This window comes from Corvus cornix, chromosome 11, assembly GCF_000738735.6.
Source record: "Corvus cornix cornix isolate S_Up_H32 chromosome 11, ASM73873v5, whole genome shotgun sequence".
Classification (NCBI taxonomy): domain Eukaryota; kingdom Metazoa; phylum Chordata; class Aves; order Passeriformes; family Corvidae; genus Corvus; species Corvus cornix.
In genome coordinates this window covers 16,201,273-16,219,994 of record NC_046341.1, presented here as the reverse complement: position 1 = coordinate 16,219,994, position 18,722 = coordinate 16,201,273, and the positions used below count along the sequence as shown (strand labels likewise).

Sequence of the window (18,722 nt, the reverse complement as noted above, 5' to 3'; positions counted from 1 at the left end):
ACTCAAAAAAAAAAATCAACCCAACACTCTTTCATATTTTGTGAGAGTGGTATTTCTGTAATGCTATATTGAATTACGTTCAAAAAAATAAAAGTATTAGTTTAAAAGAATCAACCTGCTATATGATTTTGCTTTCTGCAGTCACTTGGCTGTCATTCACAATCAATATACTGAGAGCAAAGCTGGTGCTCTGAATGGAGAAACGACACCAAAGTAGAATTGTCTTCCACAACAATGCCAGCAAGCTATAAACAATGTACTGCTCTTAAATTTCTAGAATAAAGGCTGTTTCCTATTAAATGCCTGATCCTGTCCCTCCCTCTAGCTAAGGATAGCAGTTTTTATACTGGGATTGCATTCAAGTGATTGTAACTGAAGTGCCACTGCCATTAAGGTACTTGCATTTATTTCTTTGGGAGACACCTGTCTGGAAAGGTAACTATGTATTTGAGAAGTCTAAATGAGGTCTTTAGTGTTTGCACCACAAGAAGAGCAAGCTATGTTTCTGCCTGTACTTCAGCTGGATCATCTCCAGGCATAGAAAACTTTCTCACTTCAGGGTGAATGTGCAACACAAAATCCTCTTGCATTGCCTTTCCTTGGAGTCAGCCTGGCTGGAAGGCAGCAAAACCCTGAGGATGAAGTGAGTGACAACTTGCCCTCAACACAGCTGAAAAGGAAAGAGCCAAACCACGCTTTTCTCCCGTATAGGAGAAGGTGGCGTGCATGAAGAGAGAGACTCTGAGACAGGAATGGAAAAAGAATAGTGAGGAGGTGGAGGAGCATTGCTCTCACTTCATACAGTTACCAGCTGAGATATTTCCTTTAATCTCCAGTAAAGGAGATTAGCTTTGAAGCAGCAGCAGCTGTCATCTTGCTGCCCTATGATTTCCTTCTCCAGATTGTGCTGGAAGGGGGTGTGGGATTGAAGTGAGCAGGAGCATGGCTGTGCCCTGGGGCTTCATTACAGCCCCTTATGTGGTTATGCTTGATTTTATAGCTGGCTTCAGATGGATCTTCTGGCAGCTGAGTAATGCTGCTGTCCAATCCATAATGAAGCTAACTCCAGAAAGAAACTCAGCAGGGGGCTAATGTACCCTGTGGGATAATGGGCATGTTCTCACCCTTATGTCAGTAAGTGAATTGCACTTAGGATGTTCTTGCCAAATCCCTTCTCCCAAGGTCATGCAAGTCTTTGTGAGACACTTTGGTTGTGGGGAGGAGAGCAGGCTGTAAAGGACCAGAGAGTCAGTTCTGTTTTCTGGGAGTTGTCAACATTATTTAATTAGAGTTCCTGTTAATGAGTATTGGATGCTTGCTAATTCCTGTGCACAGCTAATGTGTAGTAAGACTGTGTAGTTCAGGGGGTTCAAGTGAGGTATAAAACAGTAGGGAGTCAGAGCCAGCCATGAGGGAATAGGCAGCATTTTGTTTCATGTATGGAAAGAGCTGTAGGTGGGGAAGAGCTGGAGATGGGGAAATGATCCCTACTCCCCCTCCCCACCAAACACTTTATTAGTCTTAGTTTGTGTTCAGGACTTCCTCTCCTGGCTTCTGCCACCTGTATTTTCTCCAAGTCATCAGTTGTACTCTGTGAGAATGACTTGGGATAGATCATTACACAGGTACGCTCTCATGGGTACAAATACTTCCTTTTTCTACACAGAGTAGTATTAGATAAAAAGGTCATTCATGTTTGGGTGTGTATTTTCTAGACAGCATATGCTTAAAATACCTGAAAGTCCCACTCAGATCAGTCTCTTTTAAAAAGAAATATAAATTCTTGGGCTGCAAGTAAAGCTGGTACAAGCGAGTTTTGACTTTGAAGGCCCAAACTTGCTTAATTCTTTAGCCATTATCTGATTCTTTTGTCATTCCATATTTCATTATTGGAGATATATGGTTTCACCTGGGCTCTTTATATTCTGATTTATATAATAAATATATAATGCTGCTACATTAGGATTGCTGTCTCACGTGACTCTCTTAAAATAATGATTCCACTTGGGGCACACTTTTCCTGAAGACACACTGTGGAAGGAGCAGTACTAAAATTACAGTAGTTCTTGCTCATGGTTACTTAGATTCTCCACAGTGAAAGTATAATGTGTTCTGTGAGCACCCACACCAGAAATTCTGATTAGACATCAGAAACTTGTACCAGAAGTTAAGTTTTTGATCAAATATTTCTTAGGGAAGCTATTCCTGTTCATGGTGAAGAATCTATCCAAGGACACTAGTGTTATGTCTGGTAATTCTGAAAAGATATGCTTGGGTATCCTTAGCTGAAGTACTTAGATCTGAAAAGATTGGTGAATATTTGTTACCTTTATATATCTAAATACAAACAACTTCCTGTGAAGTACAAAAAAAACCCCTTCCATCTCTTCACAAATGTTTTTAATGACATTATTTTCTATACTCTTAAGGGTGTTTTTAGACAGCTTTATGAAAGGTATCTGTGTTGATTTTGAAACATGAATAGTTTAATTTCTAGAAACTGATCTTGTTTATTTGCAGTTCATGAGACCTTTAAACTTCATGCTAATTCACTAATGTTAGGAGTGGAATCAGACTGGTTTTACTCGTTTACATCTGGTCTTGACAGACTTTAACTCAAAAGCCCTAGCCCAGATCCTAAACCATCAAAGTTTGCCTGATACATGGGTGGGTATCTTAAATGCAGTGGTTTTCTGTTTTATGGAGGCTGAAGTCTTCCCATTCCTAGAGAGCCATTATCCATCAACAGCATCACTGCCAACCATAAGCAGCTGTTGATCACAACCAGCCATGTAGAAAAGTTTCCATCTGCATTCCTAGAAAATGTTTTCCTTAGGTTGTTGCTTTATTTCATGGGAGGGTCATGCTGCCATTTCAAAATCTTAACTCCACTTAATAATTTTCACCTGGCTTTGGAGGCATTTATCTTCTTTAGTGCATCCTGAAGTGTATCTGCAGCTGTCTCAGAGAATAAGTACTGATGCAAGGATTGCACTGCATCTGCTTAGCTCAAACCAAGTAGGAAATACTTCACAAATGGATCTGCTGGAGAGCAATGCTTTGCCTGGTGCAACGTTTTATTTTTCAGCAAGCAGCAGAGAGTTCAGCATTCTTTGAGTCAGAGTTGTATCTGGGTCATCTTTTTTAGTAGCCACCAGTGGACATATTTTATGTGAATTTGTTGTAATTTCTCCTCTTGAAAAAGCTGTGTTGTACCTCTTGCAGTTCATGCTGTCTTTGATACGTATTTTTTAGTCTTGCTGCATTGGTATAGCCATCATTTCATTATTGTTCAGTTAAATCACAGCAAATTTCAGTAAAGGAATATTATGGTGAACATCTACTTATTATTTCTGTGGGTGCCCAGTCTTTAATGTCTCAGAATCTGAAATGTGAAACTGATTCAGATTTTACAGGTGTCTCATAATTCATATATGGTAAGTACAGCATTTAATATTTTTAAAAGTTAATTCCACTGTTAAGGTACTGCACCTTTGCCTGTAAGTGACTGTATAGATAATCAATCTATCTATTTCATTTTCAGGAATCTGAGAGTCTGTGTGACAAGCTGCTCTTAAGACAAAGGATGAACTTGTTGTCCCAGATGTCTGCTGCACCAATAGACTGCTTATTTAAGGTTAATAACTTTTATGGCAGAATATGTATGTATTTGTATATTTCATGTTTATATTCGTCTCTTTCTGCAATTTTCTGGAATGCAATGGAGGGTTAATTACATTAGTACTGTGAAATGTGTTTTAGTAGATGCTAAAAATCTTGAATTGAGTACATTTCTGTGCCAAAGCCTTACTAACATAAGATAATCTTATGGATTTCAGCACATGTTATATTAAATATAGAAGCAAAGGAGGATGAAATGCTACTGCTGTTGGTATTGTGTGGCCCATTTAATGCACAGATGTGATATTACTATCTGGTTGTGTCTCACAGCTTTTAGTGCTTGAAATTGAAAGAGTTTTCTGAAATAATTTAAATGTGGTCACCTGACAGCTACTTCATATTATCTGTTAATCTCATACTGTCATTCTAAAAGAATTTTGCTTATACAAGGACACAAAGCAGAGCTTCTAATTATATGTGTTCACAGCTTATGGCTGGAGACTTAGTAATTTTATAGACATGTTTTTGCACAGAGGGAGCTCAATTTCATGATTGAGTCTAAAGAGAACAATAGGAATTGTTTTAATTTTTTTATAGAAAGTGAAGTAAGCCAAGAACAGTTTCTTTTTAATACTGAATGCCCATTAAGGGGTTTTGTGCTGTGACATTGTTCATTTCTGCTTTCTAATGCTTGAATACGTCTTTCATAATCGGTTCCTTTCATTTTGTGCTTCAGTAAATTACTCTTAGGGTTTTTTTCTTAAAAGGAGCCCTTTTATATTGGTTCCTCATTCTCTCTTCTCTTGTTTTTTTGTAGCATATTGCTTCAGGTGATCAGGAGGAAGTGGAGCGGCTGCTAAGTCAAGGTGACAGTGATAAGGACACTGTACAGAAAATGTGTCACCCACTCTGTTACTGTGACAAATGCGAGAAGCTGGTTTCTGGGTGAGCACTCTTCATCCCCATAACTACACAGGAAGCTGTCTAAAAGCCTTTATCTAAGATTTGCTAAAGAAAGTGTGCTGCTTTTGGTTATAGAGGGATTCAGTAGCACTTCAGGATGTAGTAGAGAGCATATATGTGTGTGGTTTGAAAAAACAGGAGAAATATTGGGAGACTACAGAATCCCTTGGAACCCACCAGTTCTGTGATGGAGGCTGTGTCCTTTGGTAAAAGTGGTGTTTCTTCTCTTGAATCAAATTTACAGAACCCACTTCTCTTAACAAAATGTAGAGTTCTGTATGGAATAATTCATCAACATAAAAAGATAAGAAGTTCCAAAATCAGTTTTTTGTCATCCTTGGCAACTTATCCCTTTCCCTTCTCCTTCCCACCTCCACCTGAGTAACTGAGCTGCTTTCAACCCATTGTGTTTTAAAGGAAACTGAATGACCCTTCCATTATCACCCCCTTTTCCCGAGATGACCGGGGATACACTCCTCTTCATATAGCTGCTATTTGTGGTGAGTGGGCTTGCTTTCCTTCACCAGTGTTTTCTACTCCTTTTGCTTTTATATCTTTATTTCAGCCTGTTTTCCACCTTTGTATTAAAGTTGGAATTTTGCATTAAGTTTTTTTTTTTTTTGCTTCTTTGCTACTCAAACTTTGTTTCTATCTGGGCACAGACTGAAGTTGTATATTCTTTAAAGCTCAGTTTCTTATGGCTGAGTTTTTCTTTGTTTGCTGGCTGTTTTCTTTTACCATAGTGGCCACCACAGCAGTGCTTTCTTCAGCTCTGAAAAAAGTAAAAATGTGTCATCAGAAACCAGTCTTGTTTTAAAGGACTGGCAGAGTGAGAAATGACTCTTTTCCTTCTCCTGCAGCTCGCTATGCATTGTAGGTTTGTAACATCTGTATTGTAATGTTCATTATGTAATTTATCTTCCTTTTATTAGAAGATGTATTATTTTCTTAGTGGGTGGTTTCTTATTTATAATTTCCTTTTTTGTTATTATATTGAGTCGAAATATTTTCTTTTGTTACTCATAGGATACAAGTACAGCTTGCTTTTAGCTGGAGGTTCATTTATGGGGCTTGACCTTGAATAATCTGCAGCAAAAATCCCAAATACCAAGGCAGTGAATATGCAGTACATGGAAACAAACTATGCAGAGATGTAGGGTATCTTGATTTATAGTCACTGTTTGAATTTGAAAAGTAGCAATGTTCCTGTGCAAAGTTTATTCCTTTCTCTGAATGCTTGTTTTCCAAGGTCAGACTTCATTAGTGGATTTACTCGTAGCCAAAGGAGCCATTGTCAATGCTACAGATTACCACGGTTCAACTCCCCTTCACCTCGCCTGTCAGAAGGGATACCAAAATGTTACAGTAAGCACAACACCTAACCTAAATAATAAATACATGGCTCTTACTAAGCTCTTCTACTGTTACTGTCATTTAGATCTTCTGAGAAGCTTTTACTAGAACTGTGTAAGCTGTCAGAATGGATGATCTTTCATCACTGTAGTTTTCAAGACATTTTATTTTTTCTTATACCGCAAGGTTTCCAGCCATTGGTAATAACCAGCTGGCAGCTATGCATGCCTGATAGTTCATCCACTTTATTAACACAAATGTCCAATATATAATACAAATGGAGAGCATCTCTGCTCTTGCTTGAGACAGAAAAACCATTGCAGTCATTGGACTGAGTTAAATGCTTCACCCTGTGTTTAGGATAGACTGTGTAGCTATCGTAATTATTGTCTACTTTAAATTAGTATATGTGAAGTTCTTCAATTAGCATTGTTGAAATTAAGCCGTGTCTTCACTTGCATAGGCTCTTGAAATGCAAGGCAGATGATGTAGCGAGTATATTGCAGTGTTTGCTGCAGTAGAGGATTCATTTTTTTCAATTAAAATTCTGAATATTTAAGAAGAGACTTTTTGGTTCGCAGGGTAGGACATAAATAGTTCTGCAGTGCCGAGAGGGTGGTGTCTAAAACAGGAAGCAGAGCTAGTGTCTCAGGAAGTGCCCCATCATGCCAGAACCCTAAAGGAATCTGCAGAGCAATAATTGTTTGTACATTAATTTTTTAGTTACTTAAATGTCTACTTTTGTTTTTCTTTTAAGCTGCTCTTATTGCACTACAAGGCAAGTACTGATGTTCAGGACAATAATGGAAATACTCCACTTCATTTAGCCTGCACTTATGGTCATGAGGATGTAAGTAATTGTTTTGTAACAAACCAAATGGGCATTCTAATGGAATGGAATTAAACTGATGCAAATTTGCACTAAACTTACATATTTTAAAAAGTAAATAAAAATATTTGAAGGCTAAATTGTTTAATGCTCTAAATTAGGAATTTATTTGGTAGTTCATAGCAATTTTTAATGTGAGTTCACATTAAAGATAGTGCTTTGCAAATGTAGTTATTTAACTCTTTATTTAATGACACTGAATCACTAAAGCATGCCCTTTGGGTAATGGGTTACATGAGCAGCAATAAAAACAAACCTTTTAGGATTGTGCCTGTTGTCTGAACTGAGACACACCACTATAATTTATTGATAGCTTTCCTTTTCTTTCCAGTGTGTCAAGGCTTTAGTGTACTATGATGTGCATTCCTGCAGACTGGATATAGGCAATGAGAAGGGGGACACCCCTCTGCACATCGCTGCTCGCTGGGGTTATCAAGGGATCATTGAAGTGCTCTTGCAAAATGGCGCAAACCCAGAAATTCAAAACCGGATGAAAGAAACTTCCCTACAGTGTGCATTAAATTCCAAGGTATTCCTCTTGATCTTCCAGCCTGTTTTCTTTGTGATGCAACACCACAGAGATGTAGATGTTCACGGCTAATAGGGTTTCACTACTAAAGAGAACATGTGTTTCACTCTGAGGAAGAAGGGTCACATTTTAACTCCAGCAATGGGAATACACTCTGTGGGATAAAACATGAACTTGTAAATGGGTACTTTAATCTGCTCACTCATAATCTGTTACTAATTATTAAGTTGGCAGCTAATTTGTGTGGAGTTACATTGATTCTCTTTAAGTAAGTTGATTCTCTTTATGTTCATTGATTCTCTTTAATATTTTAATGCAGATTTTGTCATTGATGGAATTAAACTACCTAACGTTTGAAAGAGGACAGAGTGCTTCTGAGGTAACAGCCCATGCGAGTTTCGTGCCTATGCTTAACCTCCTTAATTTGATATTTAACCTTTTCTGGTTTTTTGCTTGACTGATTTTTATATGTTTTTTTTCCAATTGTAAGTCACCACTTAGGTCTCCTCAGCACTCAACAGAAACTTTCAGCAGAGGATCATCTGTCTCAAGCCTGTCATCAGCATCAACTGATATAAGGCAGGAAGAAGTAAAAAACAGTTACAAAGAGGTAAGACTGAGATATAAGTTTTGACAGTAAGCAAAGTGAAGGAAGCTAGAAGAGTGATATTTTGCCACAGTGTTTTAAACTGCTTCTTCAGGAATAGCCTTCTGTCTTACTTGGAAAATGATAGCTGCTGTCCTCAGGGGCTTGTCATCTCAGTGCATGAGCACTTATTTTTCTATGGTATCAACTGCTCTGTTGGTTATTTCTGGGGAAAAATTGACACCATCTCTGAAGTAGTTGTTCATATTTATTGAAGTTAACTATGTAATTTGAGAATTCGTTGAAGTTTAAAAAACTATAATGGCAGTCAGTGCCCCAAGGGACCTGGCTGTCCTGTCCAGGAATTAAATGCCATTGTTAGCTTACAAAATCTATCAGGAAAAAGAGACTAGTGCAGGCATGCTGGCAAACAACAAACTGGAATGTTAAGACAAGCTTTCAAAATAGGCAAATCAATAGGAATCAAATTTCTAACAAGTGAAGAGGTACAGAGCATATATTAAATATCTTGCATGTATGTGTTTGCTGATTTTGCTGTGTCCACACCAGATGACATCCTCTGAATTTTTTCATGTGGAACCTCAGATCCATACTTCGTTATCCCTTCCCAAGATTGCTGTATCACCATTCATTCTGATGCTTCTCTTTATTTTTCCTAGTCTGTCTGTTCATTTTTTTTCCCAAATTGACCTCCTAAGTATGTTTGTTTCTCTCAATATCACCACTACATTAAAATTCTTTCTTTTCCTGCTATTAAAAGGTTTTTCTCTTGCCAAAAGTTTCAATTTCCTAAAAGTACTGAAGAAACACAAAGATGTACATTTCGACTGGACGATATGAGTTCACACTTGAGTTGTTCTATGAGAGGCTCAGTCTAGGGCTGTACCTCCCTGTTTGTACAGAGTCAAGCATTCTAAATAAGTTCTCCTCGTAGACTGAGGATTTATTTTTCCTTCAAGAAACAGATTTATCACACCCAAGTGCTAAGACACTAGTTCAAGCCAGGGAAAAAGATTTCAAACTGCTTACACCTTAGGTCCCTGGGGTTAATGACCTTCTCTGTAATCCAGCTTTAGTTCATTTCTGTTTGCCAAGTTTCACCTGGGCTCCCTGCTCAAAGAGGCAAGAGCCTGATCCTGAGAGAACTCCATGAAGGGAATGCCACTGGAAGGAATGGAAAACTGATATGGTCAGTTCTCCTGATTTCAAGGTTTGCACCTTGGATTAAGGGGATCCAGTCAGACATTTGTAATCAATACTGAATTAAACTCTTCAATGAGCCACTCATATTGGCTTGTTTATTATGACTTAGAAAGGAGAGAGTGAAAGAACCAGTACTGTAAATTTGGGACTTGCTCTGTTGGAACTAAAATCTCCATGCACAATTTCTGTTCAGCTGCTGAAAAACTGGCCATGTGGGTGAATTGTAGTAGATTTGTTTCTTCTATTTATTTTAAAGGAAGGTTCTCTTCCATGGAAGAGTGAGAAAACAAACTGGAAAGATGGGGAAATGCATGTAGCAGGCATTTTGCCCTAAGTACTCTTAATAAATTATCTATAAGCTGCATAACAGATGTTGTACCACTGCTGGGGCCTGAGGCAGTTTTTAGTACTGTAAGGAACTTGTTATTTTTGGAAAGAAATTATCAGAGCTTGCTATTACTGTTAGGCATCTTGTATGGCATAAGACTGACTCCTGAAAAATTATTAAGACATTTACATTCTCCAGTGACATTATCCTGTATGATTAGGGGAAGTTCAGGGGAGGCATAGACCTCCCTAGTGTATATAGTCCATTTTAGTTGTATATGCAGAGAGATTGGGATTCAGCTCCCCCAGCTTCTGGAAGGCAGTTGTCTTCACTTTAAACATCTATTTCCCCTCCTTAGTCAGTGAAGGGAAATTAACTCCAGAGAGGAGTTCATCTCAGACATGCTTCGTTTGACCTGTGTTGCACTCAGGTGTTACTTGTTGACTGCATTCTGTCCTGTAGTTACCAGGGAGGGAGTTTAAATGCCTGGCTTAGATTTAGACAGCTAACTTTTAGACATTCAAGGTTGGGGAAGAAAAAAAAAAAATCAAAGAATCCTGGATTCTGCCCAGAGTGACCAGTGCATGACTTCAAAGACTTTCATCTTGTGTTAGAAAGGTAGTAATAAAACAAAACTTAGCAGCTTTTCTAAGAGAAGATAAAAATGGAGAGATTTAATCTGCCCTCTGATCTTTCAGCTGTTTGTGTCCTGTTCTTCATCTAAAACCATGAAGGAAGAGATCAGAGCAATAAAACACAAACTTCAGTCTCATTCTTCCTTGTTTGCCTTGCTGAACACCACTGTCACACTCAGCAAGGTGGTCATTTCTAGAGAAAGACTGAAATGTGACTGTAGCTGTCACTCCATGACATCTCCAACTTGCAAGATGTTCCTTACTATTGAAACAAGTGTGTTTACACAGCAGCATCTTCAGTGATTCTGGCACAGTGCTGGAATAATTTGCTATAATGCTGAAACAGACTTTCCTAAAGCTTATTAAGTGACTCTTCAGCACTCTGTAGAGGCCAGGTGAGTCGTGAGAGGACTGATGGGCTCTCTCTGCCCTTTTGCTGGCACCTTTCCCATTCCTATCAGGTTGGATCTCGACTCCTTCATGTGAGAGTAGAGAATTAGAGGAGAGGTGAGGAGACAAGTTAATCTCCTCCTCCTGTTTTCACAAGCAATCTGAGGGCTCAGGGGAATGGCACCAGTGTTCTGCAGAGCACCTTCCATCTTTTCTTGCCTCACGTGTCTCTTCCCCCTGCAGAGCTTGTGAACAGGAGAGCACCTTCACCCAGCAGGGGAGCCCAGGCATTACCTGGCTTGACCTTACACTTAACTGGGCTAATGCTGGTGCTTTTCCTAATGCATACCTTTGATATGTTTATCCTTCCAGGTTTTCAGTAAGAAAACAAATTTCATACTTACAATCAAATTAGATTTGTAAATGTTTGGGTTTTAGCATAGGAATAAATCAGCAATCCGCAGATGTAAAGGGAACAATTGGAAAGCATCTTTTCCATCTTAAACTGATGTTTCTCAAATAGCTCAATAAAACCTGCCATCCTTTGTGCTCCTGGTAGCATAGAGTAGCTCAGCAAAAGTCCAAACAGTATTAGTGTTTATTAGGGTAGAAATTTGCCTTGAGTAGGGATTTTTAACGTTAGGTTCACGCAGACATGCACAGGGCAGCTGCTGCTGGAGCAGTATAATAATATATATCAGCTTACATGGCTTTGTTTATGGGTGGGCCACATATCCTCAATTTAGATAAGTACCGTTTAACCAAGCAAGTCAGAGATCATCAAATGGCCACAGGCCTTGTACAGCTTTTCTATTTCATAAAGGAGGAAGGTTTTTCCTTTAAAACTGTGTCAGTAAATATGAAATGGGCCAGCAGTAATCCTACTGCATGAGCTTAGGAGGTTAGCAAAGGACACAGGATATTCTGTGTTCTGCTTAATACTGATACTAACAAAGCAAATACATTATTTTCTTCATACATAGGTGGAAAAACTCCTGAGAGCAGTTGCTGATGGAGATTTGGAAATGGTGAGTGTTAACGTGGCTGTTGAATATTATTGAATTCCATTTTATCTCATTCAAGTTGAGGAAATTATTTGTAAATAATACCAAGTGGAAAATGCTTTGGGTAATAATCTCACATAAAGAGGAAATTTAGGTGACACTAGTTAGCACAGAGATGTTATTTGTGGGGCACATAGCAATATTGAGTTTGGATTTCACGTCAAATAGATGGTGGCTATAGTAATAACAGTTTCAGAGGTGAGGTTCTGTAATTTGTGATACCACCTGTCTTGACTATTTTTATTTATTATTGCTTTTAGTCCTTAAGAAATAAGATGCTTCCAATGTCATTTCACTGAAAAATTGAAGATGACACAGGAATCTTTAGAAGTTTTTGCTTTTGGAAATGTGTATAAGGCTGTAGATTTCTTGATTGTCTTGTAGTTCACAGAACAAAATCATAAAGCTGTGTGAGAATGCAGGTTTCCTCTGCTGGGTGCATGTTCTGAAAAACTTGTTTGGGTTTGGTTTGTACCAGGAATTAAAAATGCCAATGAAGCATCACACAGTCGTCAAAAATAGAAACCCCATGTCACAAAATACGTGCCGGGTTAATACTGTTTTCTCTCATGTTCTATTCCACTGAGATGGTAGAAATAATTTATCAGCTGATAGAGCAAAGAACTGTTCAGTCGTTGAGTACATATCATTATCTTAGTTTACAGTGTGACTTAATAGAAGTAATTATTTCCATGCCAGCCCTTAAGTCACTTCAAGAGCCATTAACATGTACAGTAGTGATATTTGCCATCTTCTTGGCCAGTGGTAAATGTGCATGCATTACAGTTAACTTTTCACTCACTTTGTGAAAATCTAAACTTCATCAAGAAAATTAAATATTGTGATATAACTTGCTGGAAAATTAGCATCTAGCACTGCTCAATAGATACCAGCAATGAAAAGCATATACAAATCCAGCCTGTGCATTCAGATGACAGAATCACCTTATCTTTTGTGGCTTCACTTTCCTCATTACTGAAGTTCACGTAAAGCTGCTCATAAAAAGAGAATTGTCCAACTGGATGACAGAGGTTACAGATTGCATGTCTATTAAAAAGCCATTTAATAATTCTGACCTTTTTCTGAGAGCCTGAGGTCTGTCTCCATAGGAACAGCCACAGCAACCAGGTCATTAGGGCTGCTGTAGTTTTTTGCTGTGACAGCCAACTGAGCTTTGCAAGAGGAGGCTTTAAAAAAGTGCCGTGAAACTGGAAGATTTAAAAAATAAATAAATAAACATTATGATGTGATTGGCATTGTCTCAGTGTAGCTACTGGATTTGCTGCTCTCCTTGTGCTCAGCATGTCCAGTGGAAAGGACATGTGCAAATCCACCACAAAACAAAGCAAATCTCTTGTCTGAAATAAGTGTTTTGGAGCAGCTGAAAGGTTGGCATGAGGGTACACAGACACAGAATGCTCAGCTGAGTATTCCAAAGTAACTCAGCAGAGTAAAGAACCTTTCAGGTGATAAATTACCTGGCAAATGAGACTGTGGATAATCTCCTGAGGTGGTTCAATATGTGTCTATTTGAAAGCACAGTGAATATTTTGACAAAAAAAAAAACCTTTAAACCAAGAAAAATGTCTACTGCACTGTTATTAAAAAGAGTTATGCACAGGAGTAGTGTGTTCAGGTTTTTGGGAGACACTGGTGTCAATATGTTGGGAGCTGTGCGTTGGATAATGAGAGCAGCAGTACTGGGCTGTGACAGGAGGAGGGGGAAGTCGATTGTGAGCGTCTGGGTGAGTCTGCAGGGAAAGGGGGAAGTGCAGTGACAGTTCTGCTGATTTTAGACATGTACAAATGTAGCATGTAGTAAAGCTTTGCTGAGCTGGCCTTCCATAAACAGGCAGGCTTGAGAGAAAATTTCCTTTACTCCTGAGAACAACCTGGAATTTGCAGGGAAAGCATTACTGTCTGTGAAAAACATCCCTTTTCAGTCTCGATTATGTTCTCATTCAGAATCAGGGGGCCCTTACTGGCTGTCCTAGGATTTGTTGTAGCTGCATGTGTTAAGCGGATGGAACATGAATGTGTTGTTTTCCCAGAGCTCAGTGATGAGCAGCAGAACCTGTGACAAGTGTGAGAGTAAACAGAGTGGGAGGAACCTCTCAGACATCCTACTGTCCCCATTCCCTTGGACTAGCAGCTGTAGAGCTCTTGGCTTGGTCCAGTAGTAATGGAGACTTAATACAGTCACTGCTAATTCTAAGATGTCTTTAGTGAACTGAATTTCAAGATAAAAATGTATTTCTTAAAACCCTTTTTTTTTTAGTTACACAAAAGTAATGTAAAATTTACGTGCCCTAAGCATTGCTGTTTGCAGGTTGCCCATGCATGCCCTGAGCCCTAAGACTTCACTGGAGGGCCTCTCTCTCAAAAACGAGGCATTGTACATTTTGGGAAAAGTGAAACTGTCCAACTCCTGGGAAGTGACAGACCTAAGGAAAGTCAGTGCCCCTGCAAAGTTTTGGGTATCAGTTAAATGTTGTCATCCTTGTCATTTCTTATGTTCTTTAAAGCAAAAGATGAAACAAAATTCATGAGCTGGCACAAATCTGAGCTAAAAGGATTTGGAATGTTTGAGAGTGAGTGAACACTGACATTGTGATTAGGCAGCAGGAAGTCATTTAAAATTCATTTCACTGTACTTGGAGAACTTCCTAGCTGCTTTGTCAACAATAACACTTGATTTTTTAATTTAGCCTGTGGGCAGCTGATGCCAGGAGGTAGCTGTGTACTCTCCCTGAGAGACTCACAAGTGTATGTCAAATCTGACTTGTCTACATACACAGATCTGTTAGGACATGGAACCTTTGGACTCTGTAAAGAAGGACTTGTTTTTTATGCCAGGTCCGTTACCTCTTGGAGTGGATGGAAGAAGACTTGGAAGATGAGGATGATACAGCCAGTACATCAAAACCAGAATTCTGCCATCCATTGTGCCAGTGCTCAAAATGTGGGCCAGCACAAAAGGTTGGAATATTCTTTTTGTAAAAAGAATAATTTATATTCTTGTACTGTAAGTTTCAGCTCCAGGGAAGTAGCATTCATATTGCCCAGCACCTCTGTCTCTCTGTCTAAAAAGCAATTAACCATATACAGATTTTCACACTTCATCTGATGTTATGAAATAGCTCTTATTTTAATTGAATGGTTAAAAATTTTGGATACGGGAACAGTGTTCATGGACTTGTTCAATGTCTAATGGAGTGAGAAAGCTTCATAGTTTGCCTTTAGGATATGTGGAGTGCTGTCAGGAAGGTTTGGACAACTTTGAATAAACATCCTTTTCCAAGGCTCTGGTTCTCTTTTGTAGTTTACACTGCTACCTGGCACAGCACATCTTCTTACCTGTTAGTAATCAGTTTAGCAAGGAATACCTGCTAATCCCATAATCCATGTAATGCTGATAAAGTCTTTTTTTTTAATTGCATGGTATCATTTCTACAAGCCATATCTAAAGTCTCTTCTGAGATTGTACTTACAAAGACTTTCTTTTTAGTTGCAAAGATTTCCTTCCCTGTAATTTACCACACTCTGTAGAATAGAACAGGGCTTTACAATACACTTTTTATCTTTTTTTTAATCTCTTTTTTTTTTAAAAAAAAAAAAAAAACAGGAACAATCCCAGCTTTTTGGAAGTAGAAATTCCATTACTTGCCTTCCAGGAGGTGTCTGAAGGTGTACATGGCTGGATAAGTCATTGCAGAATAAACCAAAGTACAGATTTTCAGTTTAGTGGCTACTTTGGGGTTAAGAGCACTGTGAGATGGCTTAACTTCTAAATTCCCTACTGCCACCGTGTGTTTATTTTGTGCAGGCTTAGAGTGTGCTGTTTTCCTTAAATGCATCACATTGAAACCGTGCTTTGTTCTCTGGTAAGGGGTGTCCCTGTGCCTTCAGGGCAGAGATCATGTGCTAAAGATGCCAGAGTCCCTAAAGCTCGTTTTATTGCTAACAGGGGAGGGAATGGCATCTGCTGTGGAATTTACTTGCCTGCTGAATGCAAAGAGAAAGGAACTTATTAATTAATCCTACCCCTTGTATTAGGCAGGCACACACTGAAAACACAGAATTAAAGGTTGGCCACCATTGTAAATGTCAGGCACCCACAGTTTGCAAGAGGAGTGAAAGAGGATGTTCTGTACTGCTGTGTAAATTGTCCTCCAGGTCTTTTCCTTAGCTTGACTCCCCAGGGGGAGTCTGTTCTCTGGGCCACTATTGCTTCCAGATGAATTAAATTAATTTTCGTTTGTATCCTTATTACCTAAAGCTTCATGTAGCATTAAAAGGTGTTTAATGTCCATCTCAAAGAGTATAAAAGAAAGTAACTCATTAACACTGACTCATGTCCAGTGTGAGCATCCTAACAGCTGTATAAAAACTTTGTTTTGCATTTGTCTCAACCTGTGCTGCTTTAGCTTCTTTTTAATATCATGAATAGTTTACCTGGAATTTCTCTCTATGAAGTTATCGTGTTGGAAGAAAAGAGAGAATAATAAAAGTCTTTTTTCTGTTGAAAAATACTACCAAGCTGCTCTGCTTTACTGATTTTTCTGAAGGCCTCAGATTAGGCTCTGTAGCAGAAGTTACTGTAATGCCCATCTGCCTGTTTTGTATAAACTTCACAGGTATTTGGCTATTTCTTTGGTTAAAACAAAACACGATTATTTTTATAGTTTTATTATGTGTTTTCCTCAACAGAAATTTTCCAGGATCTGTGCCAGTGGCCTGGAGGTGAACGTTTCGAACCAGGATGGTTTCACCCCGCTGCACATGGCTGCTCTGCACGGGCACTGCGAGCTGGCGGCGCTGCTGCTGAGGCACGGCGGCAGCGCCAGTGCCAAGAACGCCAAACTCGCCGCTCCTCTCCACCTGGCCTGCCAGAAGGGGCACTCCCAGGTAACCCTGCCTTCTGCACAAAGCTCTCTATCTCATGCCCACCAGTGGAAAGCTGTTTGGGGAAATTATCAACCAGACTAAAGCAGTAACAGAGAGAATGAGTTTGGCGGTTTTGGTTTTTGTTTTCACTGTCTAAAATCTCCAGATGGAAAGGGGAACTTCCAGCTGAAATTGTTTCAGTAGACACCTTTTCTTTATAAATTACTTAAAATACTGGTTTAATGCAAGTGCTGCAAAACCCTTCTGTTGTACTTCAAATGCTTGAAAAATCCCTTGTGCAGCTGAATCTTCTGTGTATGTTCCTCTGTACCTTTTTCTCCAGGTTATGTTTCTGTCTTGTATCTTCAGTAGCCACAGTATTAAATAGTTACTGTATTTTCAGCTCGTTTAATTGGATCGTGTGCCAAGCGGAGCTTTGAGGTAGCAGATAACTCGTCCCTCACTGCAAGTCAGGGAAGCAAAAGGAGTGAAGGAGAAGCATGAGCCCATGAGGGGAGGGTGTCAATACAGGAGGGAGAGTAATTGAGAGGGGAAAATAATTATGAAAAAGCAGGGGCAGAGAGGCAGATGGGAAGATGCAGAAAAGTGAAAAATCAAGGTTTTAAAAATAAGGAGCTGAGGACTGCAGGAGGGAAAAAAAAGAGAATTCTGAAAATGATGGGAAGATAAAGCACTAGGGAAGCAAGAAAAGCCAAGAATACAACTCACAGCTGTAGGTTAATAAAGATTAGTTCATGGGATAATTACAGTATAAAGAACTCCTTCCAAGTGTTGTGATGAGTTTGGAAGAGGGTGCTGCTGCTGTGGTGGTTTGGTTTTGATGTTTTGTTAAGTTACTGGTAATATTTGTTTTTCACATACCTCGAGTTTTATTTTCTGGCCTTTCTTGCAGTTGCTTTTCTTTTTAAAAGTTAATGTTAAAGTATGAAAATTAGTCTCATAGTAAGAGTAAAGCTGTTACTTCTTTCAATAGGTGGTAAAGTGTCTGATGGATTACAATGCTAAACAAAATAAAAAGGATATATATGGAAATACTCCCTTAATTTATGCATGCTCGAATGGTCACTATGAGACTGCTGCCCTGTTGTTGCAGGTAAGATTACTGAAGACAGAATCTTCAACTGGTGTTTTTCATGTGATATCTGTACTTACCCAGTCCTCAGGATCAGTATTTTTAGTTAAGTATTTCTCTGTCAAAACTACTTGGGGAAAAAAATAAGAGTTTTTGTTGACTTACTCTTTTCAATCCCATCCCTTCACAGATTTTAATTTGATAAATATTACCTTACTATTGTACACGTAGCTGTTTTTATGGAACTTTTATGTGGCAGGTGTTAGGTTTTATTGCTTAGGATTCTATCACATAGGGTTGGAGTTTTTTTAAATATCTCTTAAGCTTGGAATGTATAATAGATATATGCAGAAATGAAATGAGCTGATCCATGAAACTGTAGCTTTGAGGTGGGGGAATCGTGCCCAGGTGCGTTCTTGTTGCTCTCTTGGTGCAGATGCCTCTGTCCACGCGCAGCTCCAGGGCTGCTGCACCGCTCTGGTCCGTACTGCCCTTCTGACTCTGATTTCACTTTGCTGTGCAGCACGGAGCCTCTGTGAACCTCTCCAATGCCAAGGGCAACACAGCCCTGCACGAGGCCGTGGTGGGCAGGAACGAGGCGCTGGTGGCGTTGCTGCTGCAGAACGGGGCCCTGCGGCACCTGCGCAACGAGCGGAGCTGCACCCCCGCGGACTGCGCCGAGCCCGTGAGTGCTGCACGAGCCTGGCCAGGGCACAGGGCAGGACAGCAAACAAACACAGCTGCTGTCACAACGGGCTGTGACACACTGAGCTGCATTCAGCAGTTATGTGGGATATAAAGACTAAGATGCCTGTTCGTTGTACAGTGTACAGGTGATGCCTATGGCCTGTGAAAATGGTTGTGTTTCTAAAATAAGTTATCCTAGACAAAAGGGATGAGTCTGGAAAGAGTGAAAGCACAGACCTAAATAAAATTAATGTTAAAATCTCTGTAATGGCAGAGAGAGCAGAAGCACTGTTGGATGTAGGCAAATGAGCACCTTGCACTAATCTGTTGCACTGGCAGCAATGTGCCTTGTTCCAGCCACCGTCTTCTGCCCTTCAAGCCTTTTGATTCCTTTTGTCTTGCAATGGATAATTCTGACCTTCCCCCTTTTTAATAGCAATAATATTATATGTAATATTAAATTATACAGAATT

General features: G+C 39.3%; 1 protein-coding gene across 7 annotated transcripts in view; it reads left to right on the top strand.

The window, feature by feature from the left end:
- Nucleotides 1–18,722, top strand: part of ANKRD27 (ankyrin repeat domain 27) — a 55,150-nt gene that overhangs the window by 30,375 nt on the left and 6,053 nt on the right. For all 7 annotated transcript variants that reach the window (XR_002044881.3, XR_002044880.3, XM_010396517.4 and 4 more), the window contains 13 exons: nt 3,545–3,637; nt 4,439–4,566; nt 5,002–5,084; nt 5,834–5,949; nt 6,695–6,787; nt 7,158–7,355; nt 7,675–7,734; nt 7,846–7,965; nt 11,502–11,546; nt 14,439–14,561; nt 16,293–16,490; nt 17,464–17,583; nt 18,086–18,247. Coding sequence is in view for 5 of the 7 variants with exons in the window: in XM_010396517.4 (XP_010394819.2) it covers nt 3,545–3,637; nt 4,439–4,566; nt 5,002–5,084; nt 5,834–5,949; nt 6,695–6,787; nt 7,158–7,355; nt 7,675–7,734; nt 7,846–7,965; nt 11,502–11,546; nt 14,439–14,561; nt 16,293–16,490; nt 17,464–17,583; nt 18,086–18,247 (1,539 nt within the window). In the remaining 2 variants the exon portion in view is untranslated. The remainder of the gene's footprint in view (nt 1–3,544; nt 3,638–4,438; nt 4,567–5,001; nt 5,085–5,833; nt 5,950–6,694; nt 6,788–7,157; nt 7,356–7,674; nt 7,735–7,845; nt 7,966–11,501; nt 11,547–14,438; nt 14,562–16,292; nt 16,491–17,463; nt 17,584–18,085; nt 18,248–18,722) is intronic.